Source organism: Sylvia atricapilla, chromosome 3, assembly GCF_009819655.1.
Source record: "Sylvia atricapilla isolate bSylAtr1 chromosome 3, bSylAtr1.pri, whole genome shotgun sequence".
Classification (NCBI taxonomy): Eukaryota; Metazoa; Chordata; class Aves; order Passeriformes; family Sylviidae; genus Sylvia; species Sylvia atricapilla.
In genome coordinates, this window is record NC_089142.1 from 65,821,081 (window position 1) to 65,834,872 (window position 13,792).

General features: G+C 42.0%; 1 protein-coding gene across 2 annotated transcripts in view; it reads left to right on the top strand.

Annotated features, from left to right (window-relative positions):
* GRM1 (glutamate metabotropic receptor 1) overlaps positions 1–12,964 on the top strand; it is a 178,923-nt gene extending 165,959 nt beyond the window's left edge. The window contains exon 8 of one of the 2 annotated variants that reach the window (XM_066315635.1): positions 1,692–2,004. In XM_066315635.1, the coding sequence (XP_066171732.1) occupies positions 1,692–1,752 (61 nt within the window). In that variant the 3' untranslated portion in view covers positions 1,753–2,004. Of the gene's footprint in view, positions 1–1,691; positions 2,005–11,854 lie in introns of those variants that run through there. The other variant, XM_066315634.1, reaches the window with a different exon arrangement.
* The last annotated feature ends 828 nt before the right edge of the window (positions 12,965–13,792 follow it).

Below are 13,792 nucleotides of genomic sequence, written 5' to 3' on the forward strand. Positions count from 1 at the left end.
ACAGGGGTATATATACATGAATAAGAAGAAATACAAAGGAGGTGCAGCAAAGTAAACCATAAGAGACAGCAAATGGCAGCAGCTGAGGAACAGTGGCTGCCAAAGCCTGTTGATTCAGAAAGATCCAAGTTCTAAGCAGTGCTCTGAAACAAAAGTCTCCCACCTTTTCCATGGTCCTAAGCAGGGCTGCCTGTGGCTGTGTGCCCTCCATTGAGTGTACAGCACTGCATGTGTGTGAAATACATTTAGCTCCAGGTTTTTCTCTCGCGCAATCAACTGCATGTTACTACTTGTTTTGTAAAATTAGCTCCTGTGACTGAACAAAAAGCCCAGGAAATAGAAAGCTCTTATTCTCTCAATTGATTAAGAAAATTGGAAGACTGTAGAAATGCTGAATATGCTGTCTAATCAGAAGTCTAATAATCCCTGTAACTTTAATAGGGTGGAACAGAAAGCAGGGTAGCTAAGTTCCTAGTAATGCTCACTTTTAAAATTTCAAATCTCAGTGATCTCATTGTGTCTGGTAAGGAAATTAATTTTTCTAGAGGCTTCAAAATAATCAGCTTGGCAAAATTGCTCAGCAGAATGTATTTTTTGTGTTTTATTTATCAGAAGTCATCTCAAGGCATCTACTGCTCTCAAATGGGTATGCATGTGTTCCATGTACATCACTCTGTGCTCCTGTGCTTTAGTATGTGGTGAGAGGAATGGCTTGTATGGCTCATGTACTAAGTATGTAGTACATGCACACATCATCCATGAATCTGTCATTTTGAGGTACATGGAAGTCTGGCAAGCATGCACTATGACGGTTTGATGGGGAGAAATGCTGACTTTTGATTTGCATTTTATTTGCAATACAGTGATGTTTTGGGGCTTTTTTTTTCAGAAATTCAGTGATACATTCCATGTGCAAAAATACCTGAGATTTTTGTCAAAGCACACTTGTGTGTGTGTATTATTTTTATTGATACTGGGGAAGACAAATGAGAATTTTCATCTGCTTGACAGGGCAAGGAAGAAAAGAAAAATGAAGTGGAAATCATTCTATATTAACAGTCCAAACTGCAATCTGCAATCCGTATTGAATTACCATTGCAGATAGAGTGCTTAGGAGACTATTCATTTTGTGTCTACCTCAATAAACCAAGTGCTTCCTTTAAAAAAAGAAGCACAGCAATGAATTAATGTATAATGAAAGCTAGTGACTATTCAGCCAGAGCTCCAAAAGTAAAAGAAACATTTTGAAAAACTGATTAGGAGAAAAGAGACAAAGGAAAAAGTAGCAGCTGAGTATATATTAAAAACTCCACCAGCAAAAGCTTTTGGTGATGCTTTTGTAAATAAGATGTGAAAGGCAGATGCTCCATTTTTTCATTTCATTCTATGTTGAGAATACCAGGGGTGAAGTTCCTCTGACAACTAGATGCACAGCAGCCCTTGCCATCTGGTATGTAAAGTGCATCAAGGTTCAGCACAGGAAGCAGAATGAACATCGTGAAAATCTATTTGAAACAGTATTGTGCTGGAGCCAAGGAGAAATCTGTGTGGAAATTGAGGTGACAAGAGGATAAAAGAAGGGAAAGCCCACAGACATAGGTCAGGGACAGGCACCTATTGAGTGGTATAGCCACCATGTGTGCACATGTGTATAGCCACTCACTGGGTGTCTTTTTCTTTTCAATCTTCAGGAAGAGGCAGCCAGAGTTCTCGCCCACCAGCCAGTGTCCGTCGGCACATGTGCAGCTTTGAAAAATCCCTGCAGTGAATGTGTAAGAGAAGCTGCATGACAAAGAGTGGTTTTACCCCTTGCTTTCTTTTTCTCATTGGTTTATCATGTCTAATGATGGGACAAATGTGGTGCATGCCATTAAAGATGGGAAATTTACTTATGTCCCCTTGTTTCACACAATACTTTAAACATTGTCCAGATGTGATGAAGAGGACACTGAATATTTTTTTGCAGCTTTTACTTTTTAATTTCTAAATGCCTACAACTTTGCAAATATGTCCTCTTTTTTGTACTAATTTTATCTTCTTTTTCCATTTAGCCAACATTTTTCTCCTTTTCATAGTTTTGCATAGAGATGATATTTATCCTGTGTGCTTTACATGACGAGACACCTTTGCTGTGCACAGCTCTTGCTAACCTGTGCTTGTCAGCGAACTGCGGCTGCAGACCCAGCTGAGGGAACACAGAAAATTCTTGTTTGTTGGATTTGCAGAAAACAGGGAAATCACAAGAAGGCATGTGTAAATAAAACCAGCAGGATTTGGTGTAGGAACAAACAGCATCTTAAAATAATAGCAGTGAATCTTTTTTTCTGTTGTAATTCCTGAAAGGTGTTCAGATTCTTCATAGTTCTGCATTCAGCACACAATAGTGAAGTTCAGCTCTTCAGAAGCAAGAAGTGCAAATACTGCCCTCTCTGAGCAAACACAAACACGGTGGAGAAAACAAGTAAGCTGTTGCAAAAAAAAGAGAAAGGCTTCACCTCATTTCTTCCAGATCTGTGCTCATTTCCATTTGATAAGCAGCAGATGTGAAGCAGTCCTGCTCCCTCCCCCAGGGAAGATTGTGCAGTGACTCGGTGGAAAGATGCTTGTGATCCACTGACACAGCATTTTGGGCAGTGCTGCTCACTGCAACCAGAGATGCTGTTGCACTGCCCTGAGCAGTGCAAAGCATTCTGGCTCTGTGTATGTCTCTCAGAATCTATGTAATTTTTGGGTATGTAGCAACAATATTTATTCAATCCAACCTGCCCCTCTGATTTGCAGATCAGAAGAAATCCACAAAACACATCATACATTTGGAGCAGTCATGATGGCTTTACAGGGCTTGTGCAGCAACCAGATTTGGCACCCAGAAAGGCAAACTGTACACGGGCAGTGTAAGGAGCAGTACAGAATATTTGCTACTATCTTCTAGTCAGAACAATGCACCCCTCTTTTCTGAATTGGAACAAGTGCTGCAGATTCTTAGGGTACAGATCACCAATTGTCCGTCTGGAAATTCAAATGGGAGTCCAACACAGGCATACTGTTAGGAGGCAAAAGCAAATGCAACAACAGATTCTATTCAAAAAAGCATGGGCACCAGCTGTGAAACTCCTGAGCACAGGGAAAGCTGCATCTCCTGCTTTTTGCATGACCATGCTTGGGATATTTTTTTCAGTTTGGGAAAAAACCTCTTTATCCGCATAAGCTCCTGAGAAACACCTCCGGTGGGAATCAAATCTGTCAACTGGTCTGCAAATGCTCGTGGTAGCTGCCCAGATAAGAACGGCTTCTAAAAAGCAGGGGAGTTCTTCAGCTCTCCTGAGCATGAAGCTTGCTATTTTGGCTTCTCTGCCCATCTCTGCCCCTCAGGCTTCCCTCTCCCTGGAGGGACAGATGTGTTCAGAGGCCTGGTAGCGTTGCACTGTAGCTCAGGGAAGGGCATGTCCTCCATCAGCAGCCTGAGCTCCTTGTGGCCACTCAGCCCAGTTTGAGCAGACAATTGTCCATCATATCACCAGCTGCCCATCACCACCACCTGGTCTCAAGCCTCAGTCACCAGAAGTCTAGCAGTTTGTAAGTTTAGATTTTCCTTAGGAAGCCACCTCAAACATGCTAGAAATCACCATGTGTGCTATGGCTTTCCTCAGCTTCCACCTACAAGAAAGTAGATGCAGGCTCTTGAAACAGTCTAGGGTTTTAATGCATATAATACTTAGCATCTTTTTTTCACTAATGCTCATCTCCATTCTCCATACAGTGCTGGAGATGGTTAGAAACGTAAAATCATCAAAAATATAGAATCATAAAATTTTATTATTGTATTAAAAAAACCCCAGAAGCGTCAGCTCAGAGTTTCAGGGCTCTTTTCTTCTGAAGCTGCACATTTGTTACCATGGAAACTTTTGGATACACCCAAAAAACCCACAGGCTTTACAGGCTGCTCTATCTACTGCAGCATATTAGGGAGAGCTGCACATTAATAACAAGAGGCCTCATGACTAAGCTTCCTGTGGCAACTTGGCTAAGTTTGCCACAGGGTTAAGCGCTCGAAATGCTGGCATGTTAAGGCAAGTCTGACAGCTCTTTAAGCCCCATTTAAACTGTTGGGAACTTATTTTATTCTCAAGTACACCAGAAAATCTGACAAGTTATTGCGGAAGAAGAACCTCATTGACTGCAACCGCTGCAAGGGTTGTACACTTTTTCGCAGAAAATATCCAGGGCAACAGGTTTTTCTGTTCATTAGGAATTTCTCCTTCTCTGATACAGCTATTGACTAGCAAATTTTCCGGGTGTGGAGTATAATTTGGCCCTTTTGTCGATCCTATTAGGAATCTCAGTTGGGAATCACTTTGCCATGTGAAATACCTTCCAGCCTTGGTGTTAATGCCTTTGAGATGCTTGAAAAGAAACAGAATATATTTAGATATTCTAGTTTTATCTCATGCACCCTATCCTATGTTCCCAGTATTTTTTATTGTTGTTCACAATACAGTTTTCAGCTTGTCAATATATTTTTGGTAAAAACCGTGGTGGCTCAAATAATTTTCCATCAGAGCCACAGAGGATTACAGAAAGCAAGGAAAAACCTCCAACTGTCTTAATTGCTATTAAACTGCATTCATAGGAAGGACTTCCTGATCTCTGCACCCTGGTGTGGTGCTTTTGAGTGGGCAATACAGAATTCATGGGAAAATTTTGTGTTCATTAATTAGTGTTTCTTATTCAACAGCAGCTCCATGGCATTTCTTTTGATGCAATGTTTCTTGAAGGTTGTTGATCTTCACAGCCTCCCAGTCCTACGAAACTATCTTGCCTTAGTTGCACCCACCTACACTTTTTGTAAATGAATTTAATTCTAGCATTTTCTTTGTATGTTCCTAAGCTTTCCAGGTTTCTTTGCTCAAAAATTGTACTTTTCAGTTTTCAGGTTCTATCAACTGTGCTCCCTTCTGAGCCTGTCAGAACACATGCTTCAGCTCAGGCATTGGCATTGGCTGCACTGCCATATACATTTCCTTGAATTTGCAGCATGAAACATACCTTCAGATAACACAAATGGGCTTCTCCATTGATAACAGAGGACCTATGATGATTTACACCATGACTTCCCATGCATTAACTTTATTATCCTTAAAAATATTATTAAAATTATTCAGTAAGATGAATTCATTCTGAATATTTTATGGGGTTTACTTATTAATAAGAAGAAAATAAACAGATTCGAAAGCTTTTCACTACTAAGAGCACTATTTAATTTCACTTTGATTTGCAGGTTTCTTATCTTTATTTCTTGAACTCTGGATGAATTTTCTTGCTGTTTTGGACAAATTGTTTATTATCTTGAACTTTGTATTATCTATTAGATTGTTTTCTCAAACCAACACTTTAGTAGTTATTTGATAATTTTTTTTCAAACTGCCTAATGAACACACAGGTGAAGCAAATTTTTTCACTAATATTGGATGACTGAAATGTGACACAGCTTCTGCATTTAAGATGAGACTGTAAATTTCTAGTAGTAATTATAATTAGTAGTCAGACCTTCATACACATTATGAGTGTAATATTCTCACACCTCTGTTGAGCTAGGTAGGTTAGATCCGTGATACATGCTCAGGTTGTTGGACTTCAACTACACTGAAGCAATGCACTGACCATTTCTTTCACCACACCCAGTCCTCCCAAACTCACAGCTGTACAAAAGCACCTATGCACCTAAAAATTTTTAAGTCTCGAAGTGAATAAATCTACTTTTTTGGGATATTTGGCTATATCTGAGCTGTTGGATTTGGAAGTAATTCCCTACCCCTAGGACCAGCTATGAGCCTAGTAGCAATTCACTTCTATGGTAACACAAGTGTAAAGTGGGTAACCGCAGTCCTGGTTCCGGCTTTCCCCATCTGGGTGACCAGAGCAGAGAGCTGAGGGGGGCTGCCAACCTCTGATCCTGTCCAAGGGTCTGATCCCAACATAGAGACCCTGTGGATGGAAACCAGGATCTCATCACAGGGTGCTCGGCTTAGACATAGCTACTGTATCCACATTACAGAGTGTAAAATATTAAGATTTCAATTTAAAAGAGAGAAAAATACCCCAATTATCAACAGGATCAATATACATTAGAAAGCCTATGTGTAACTCAGATGAGGTAACGCTTAATTTCTTCATTAGAGTAACTTCTGAAGGAAATGAATATGTTACATTTAATTTACATAAACCAGTGGCTAGACAGAGAGTTAGAAAGGCAGCTCTGGACTTGAGCTCAGTCACAGCACCTCTAAGGATCATCAGATTCTGCCCTGGCAAGACAGTGTGACATCATTATGTTTTCCTATATTTTATGTAGCAGTTTTCATCATACATTTAAAGCAGTGCTCTAATTTACATAGAATCTTGTGCCCAATGCCCAAGGCAAATTTGTCCAAAACAAAAAAAATGGGGCAGGGGGGAGGGGGAGCAGCAGAGCAACAAGGAAAAGTTAGTTAAGTAGCTTAAATTTCTAGAAACACAAGTGGGAGGTTGAACATTACCCTAATAATACAGCAATAAACAAAAGCATTGGAGCCACGCTGTGAGAACAGTTAAAGTTCCTCTTGTCACCAAGATAGAGATTATAGTCTAAAAGAGCTAAGGCTGAAATTGGTTTGTGATTCTTTTTTCATTTAGGTGATTATATGAGGCAAAAATCCTGGGCATACAGCAGATAGGGACTGTGGTCGATGATGGCTCCCTCACTCATGAGAGAGTGCAGGGAAGTTTTACCAACCCAGGTTTAAGAAATGAGTCCCTAGAACCAGTATTCTAGAAGTTAGGCTTGCAGGAACATGCAGACCAGCATGGCTTGCTTTGCTAATGAGCACCAGGGCTGGCTGTGGCAGCTCTGAGGAGCGGCTGCTCCATGCAGAGAGATATCACTACCCTGCATTAAAATCTGCTCACTCCTTTAATCAAATTTCATGCCCTAGTGGCCTTACTGAAATGGAGACAATAATGGAAGAGACCTCAGGGATACCAACAAAGCACCTGCAGTGGACTGCAATACAGGTATTAGCCTCAAATTTTCAGTTTGTTAGCCTGGGCCCTGGGAGCTGTGAGGCAGCAGCAGGACAGAGACTGCAGGGTTGGAGAAAGTTTGTCCTTTGCTGACGGCCTCTCTGTCGGCAGGGCAGAAATTCCTCCAGTGGCTTATAGGATCTTCCCTAGGATGTCATCCATCAACAAGAGTAGTGTGAGGATGAGAAAGGATTTGTCCAATGCACAGCTTTTGAACAGTGAATTTCTTTTTGCTCTGTGTCCCACTGCCTCCAAAGGCTGGTCACTTCAGCGTCAGTGCTCAGGGACAGCTCTGCACATGCTGTGCTCCAGAGCCAGCTGTCTGCGGCTGTAGCTGGGCTCTCTGAAGAGAGGAGCAGCATTTGGTGACTGGGCAGTGCCAGACACTGACCTCCTCTGGTTGCTGGTAAGACAGTTCAGGTTCTTTTAGGACTTAATTTTTCCTGATGAAGTTCATAAGCTTCTCAGTTTGCATTTTATGTTCATCACTATAATTTTATCATCATAGAAGAGACTGCCAGGGTATCCCAGCACTTCCTACTGGCTGTGACATTTTAGTTACTACAGTAACTACAAGGAGGTTGGGCGAAAGCATTGGACTGTCAATGAAAGACAGGTAATATTTATTATTTCTCCTATAACCTCTTCCTCTGGTTAATTGCCAATGTTGCTTAAAAAAATCCAAACAGCCTCATACATTAAATCTGTGCTCTGTGTTCTGTCTAATACCACCAAGCTGGCTCAAATGACTGCATCATTCATCTCAGCAAGCTCAAGATTCTTCCTCAGCTCGTGGCCACTTAGAGAAGATAGCAGACCACCACTCTGGCATCCTGAAAGGACAAAACAGAGGATGAACTCTTAACATATCAAGGAATGTCCCTTCTTGTCCCAAACAGAAAGGGCTCTTTTCTCAAGCATTTTGCATCTGAAGCCATTTTCCAACCTGTGGGTTCCTGGAGGTTCCTCATCAGAACACATACCGCTCTGCTTAACTATTTCATGTGCTGTCAATTAGGGATTGTTATGAATAAAATATTCAAGGCAAAAAAAATTGATGACAAAGTTTCAGGCACACAAGACTCAAGGTGTCTTATTCGCTATGCTCTGGATCTCAGGTTATAACTTTGCTGTGAAAGGATCAGAGAGTTGCATAGATTAACTTACCTTGGGACAGTAATTTCTCACCTCAGAAGCATTCAGCCTCTGAGGTGTAAAGAAACATTTTCTATCCAACATCTAAAGCAAGGGATCTTCAGATTCCTGCAGCATGGAGAGGAACCAACTGTTGTGAAGTACTCAGACTTGACATTGCTCCAAGGAAGTCAGCAAGGCCAGATCCTCCAGGAACTGTCAAGAACAGGATCTGTTCTTGGCCTGAAACTGGACTTAGGTCTGGGGTGCTCCTGGTCACAAGGAGGGGCCAGATTTTGGGCATCTAGAGATACTTAAATATAAATAAATAAATATAAGCAAAAACAAGCCCACTCTTTGTGCTGATAGGCTATCCAGGAATCTGCCTCAACATGTAGACTAGATGGGAAGATCTGGAGAAATAGGACTTGGAGTGTTACACTGTGTATACACATATACAAACTTTAAGATCCCTTAAGATCCCTTGAGACTCCAAGAAGTTAATTTCTATGCAGAAAGTGTGAAGTCTAAATCCTATGAGAAACTGACAGGAGAAAGGAAAGATGAATAAATACATGGTGGACATGAACTGGGTAATCATCCTCTTAATAGAATGAAGAAACCGCCACTTGCTGCCACCTTGTCGCTCTGCAATTGAACATTGGGTTTTCAACAGCCCAACTGTGACCTAGCTTGGTACTCTGTCTTGCCTTTGTGTGGAAAACCATCCCTTCTCCCATTATCCCAGGCAGATTATTTTGTTCTTGACCTTCTCCAGTGGATATTTCTTTCCAAAGAGAAGATGGCAATCACTTTGGGAATGGTGACCACACAGTCAGGATTGTCATTGTTGTTTTGCACAAATGAGACAACTCCTTCTCTCACTGAGACACTGTTCAGGTTTGAGCTTTTGCAGAACCTATCTTTGCTTTATGTCTAAATGTCAATTAATGATATTCAAGATGGCTGCTCTTTGTTCCAGCATAACAAGTGCTTTTCTTGTGAGTTAATGATGAATTCTGCCTGAATGTGTCAAACTTGGTCTGATCCTCTACCAGCCATCCAGCAAGACAGAGCCCAGGTATTTCTATGGTAGTCTTGGGACTCCATCTCAAAATATGACTCATTAACAGGCTAGCAGTGCCTTGACATAGCCAAGAAGAGCACATAGAGGGAAAGAACTGGAACAATAATCTGAGGTAACTAATCCCTGGATTTTGTCAAATGGATCCCACAGAGGGCCACTGCAGCCCTAAAGCTCTTTGTCATGAGGCCGCTGGAGCCATGAGCAGTAAGGTCTGGCAAGCAGAGGCAAGGTGTGTCAGCAGCACTAGCTCCCCCCAAGGAGCAAATTGCTACCAGACAAGTCCTGATTAAATGATTTGCTCACGTTTGGACATTGCAGTCCTAGAACAGTTTAAGCATGGCCATTAACTTGACACTGTAGAGAGTCTTACAGAAGTAAGAAGAGCAGAATTTGAGAGCAAGGGAGAGAGAAAAGAACTAAATAGGAGCAGGACTTGAAGACAGAGGTAGTGATTTTCTTAAAATAGTTGTGCCTGCCTTTGATGTAAAACACAAAATCTTGGAATTAAAATGAGATAGAGAAAAAACAGATGGTGTGAGGAGGGATTCAAAAGTGAGGTGTTGCACCAGAACAAGATAGGAAGAAATAAATGATACAGAAGTGGACTAAGCATAAAAGGCAGCAGATAACCATAATATTTTTTAAAAAGCCCTTTGCAGTATTTGTAAGCTACAGCATCAGCAAAATACAAGAGCACTTGACTTATCTTCCTCTCTACAAGAAGAGACTTGTTTTGAAGTTAAAGTAGACCAAATGTGTTTCTGTGTGAAGAGTTTACAGTTCTTGGCATGTTAAACATTACTTTAAAAATCTTTCACACCCAAGAGTTACACTCATTTGCTTATCTTTATAGCACTTCAAAAAAAACAAACAAACAAAAAAAAACCCAAAAAACAACCAAGTCATACCATAGCTCATTTGATCAAAACAGGAATGCTTATAAACCTTTATTCTTATCTTTCATTGATCACTATAATATAGAGCTTTCCTTCTTTAGCTGGGAACACAGATTTCTTATTTCTTAGGTTAAAGCTCTAAATCAAAACATCTCCGGGTCCTACCAACTACATGCTTTGAGGAGTTATGAATATTTTAGATTGGCCCTCTCATGTGCCCCAGTTCCCACAGAGGTGGTGAGTCACAGGTCCAGCATTTGGAGCCTGGAGTTGGAGATGAGCTTCCCGGCTTGGATCCACCTAAAATTGTTTTTTCCCCCAGGAGTACTTACTGCTTGACAGAAAAATGACACATTGTCATGTATATTCCTTTTCTGTTTTGACAGATTTACAACACTGTATGTGTTGTACCAGTCTCTTCCAGCTATGACAAAGTCAGTCAATATGGGTTTTTTTTAAAAAAAATTCAAGTGACGATTATTTACTCCTTAAAAAAGAGAACCACAAGAGTCTGAGCAAGGAAAGTAAAATGCTTAGAACAATACTGCAGTACCGTAGGGGAAGTGATCTCCTCTGGTGTGTGCAGTAGCAGGATGTGAGGCTGCTGTGCCAGCCTCCCACTCACTTTGTCTTCCATCTGCATGGCAATCTCAGGTTCTGAAATCTAATCCTTTATTTGCTTCTGGTCCCTGAGGGATAAAACCCTGAGAAAAGGCTGCTTTGAATAAATCATCTCAGAATTTCTCTCCATCTCTGGTTTCCAACCAGATGATGTATTTTATAGTTTGTGAACCATCTCTACTGCCTGACCTGCAATTAAACAGTTGCTTGGTCCTCTAAAGCACAGCTCAGCTCCACAAGTTGCCACTCAGCTTTGAGTGCTGCTCCCTTCAAGGGAACAGGGAAATGCAAAAACCTACAGTTCCTCAGAGTCAGACATGACTCTCAGATCCTCACTCAGCCAAACTGCCGAGGATTTTGATGGGACCCAGCCTGTATGAGGAGTCAGAGGATTTGACTCACCATGGTCATGCTGCTGCTTGTTCCTCCTCCCACACAAACCAACTGTTTTTGGTCCCAGAATTTTAGCCTAGTTTGTAAATAACAGTCACCCGGGAAGAAGTGCATTTACCTCCTACCTGACAGAGGCCCTGGGAGTCCTTCATTTCTCTGTTAGCTAATCGAAGAGGGAGAGGGAATAAAAAGGAAAGGAGGAGTTAGCAACAATTTATCTCTCTACCCAGTTTGCCAAAGGCTATGACTGTAGATTCGTTTTCTTCCAACAGCTTGAAAATATTTCCTATAAGCTGAAAATCAGGCTAAATTAAAGCTTTCCCTGTAAATTTTTTTCTGTGTTTTTTTCTCCCCCCCTGCAAAACGATGAGCAAACCTAGATACCAAATGACAGCTCAAGTCCTCAAACCACAGATGGCTCTCCCAGAGCCCTTCCCGGAGGCTAGCCTTTCCAGGTTGGCTGTAGGATGGATTACCAACATCACTTTTGGATGAAAATCATAGTGTTGTTTTCTCATGTAGTATTTCTGGGAGGACATGAAAAACTGGAGGGGGGAGGGTTACTAATGAGGCAAAGCAATTAGTATTTTTGTAGGCTTGTTTGTTATACTGCCTGTGTCTTCGTAATGTAAATGCAAATAAACCATCTTTATTTTATTCATAGTTCTAATGGAAAGTCTGTGTCATGGTCTGAACCAGGTGGAAGACAAGATCCAAAGGGGGAACATATGTGGCACAGACTCTCAGTGCATGTGAAGAACCAGGAGACAGGGTGCAATCAGACAGCGGTGATCAAACCCCTCACTAAAGACTACCACGGCCAAAGTCTGACTTTTACTGACATCAGCACTAAGACTCTGTACAATGTGGTGGAGGAAGAAGACAGAGAGCCCGTTCACCTCAACCAGTCCAGCAGTCCTTCCATGGTGGTGCACAGGCGGGTGACAACGACCCCTCCGCTGCAGGCCACCACGGAGGAAACCCAACTCTTCTTGCCTGAGCAGTCCCCCAAGACCCTGCCCCTGCAGCCACAGACTCTCATGGACCAGCTGCAAGGAGTGGTCAACAAGTTTGCCACCGGCATCCCCGACTTCAACGCTGTCCTGCCCACTCCCGGCTCAGGGAGCGGCGTGCGGCCCCCCTGCCCACCCCCGCCACCGCAGCCTTTCCAGGTGGCCGCCTTCAGCGAGGAGCCCCTGTCTCCCCCGGCTGAGGAAGCGGAGAGTGAGAAGGTGAAGCTCATTCAGGGATATGTGTATGAAAAGAGCACAGAGGAGGAGGACGAGGAGCCGGCAACCAGCAAACTGACTCTAGAAGACTCTCCGGCGCTGACGCCCCCGTCCCCTTTCCGGGATTCAGCGGCTTCAGGCAGCTCCGTGCCCAGCTCCCCTGTGTCGGAGTCGGTGCTCTGCACACCCCCAGATGTGACCTATGCCTCTGTCATCCTGAGGGACTATAAGCAAAGCTCGTCCACCCTGTAGATGCTGCAAGAGACAAGATGGGAAGGACTTTGGCAGCTGCCCCCTGGGAGGACTTGTGGAGAAAAGTCTCCCAGGGCCATGGGAGAGAGAGCAGAGAACAAAGTGACAAATGACAGGGCAAAAATTTCATCCTGCACTTAAATAACTAAAATGAAACAAAAAGAAAATAAAAAATCCATTCTGAGGGCTCGAGATTCTCTATCTGTCAAAAATAAAAATATTGTACTTTGGGAAAATGTTAGGAAACCATAACAAAGCACAAACTAAAAGAACAACTTCTACAGCAAAAATAATAATAATAATAATAATAAATATATATATATAATCACAGTCACACCCTCTCTTGGCAATGCTTGAAAAGGACTCTGGGAAGTGTGACCTGGAGAAGTCATTAGCACACCTCATGACTGCTGTCTATCTGCTATGGGAGTAACACACCCAAGAGCTGGAAGGGCGGAGTGTGGTGCAGGGGAACAAAGCTACTGGTATATGAGACACATATGCATAAATATTTTTTCCTGTTTCTACAGGTGGCATAACTGTGGACTTTTGTTTTGGGGAGAGGAGATGATGTGAAAGCACATGGCTCTTACTGACTCCTATCTGAACGATTTGCTCTTCATACTAGGCTGCTTTTTTGGGGGAATTTGGGCTTCTTTTAATGCTGACTGTGAACAAAGCAAGAAATAAGATCAAGTTAAAAGTCAAGAGGTTTCTGAAGAAAGCCTTGCCACAGTACTTGTGATATGATAAGGACTTAGAAAAACTGCCCTTTTGTACAAGGTTGCTAACCATGTGGCTAAACTGTTACACAATGTTTCCTGTAGCAGAACAATATTTATTGACTATCTTTTCATAAAACAACATACTGTGCCATGCCATTGCATCATTCCTTTGTGTTACTTTGGAATCAAATGCGTTGAGGAATAGCTGTTTACTTAGAGCAACAACTGTTAGTCTGGAAGAAAGGCAATTCCATACTGGGGTCACTACTCCAGGCAAGAGAGTGAGCGAACATTTGTGTTTCTGTATGTGTGGGTATGATATGTGTGAAGAGTATTGTCCAATAACTACCACTGGAAGATTGTCTTATATATTATGAATATTTTTATGTTCAAATC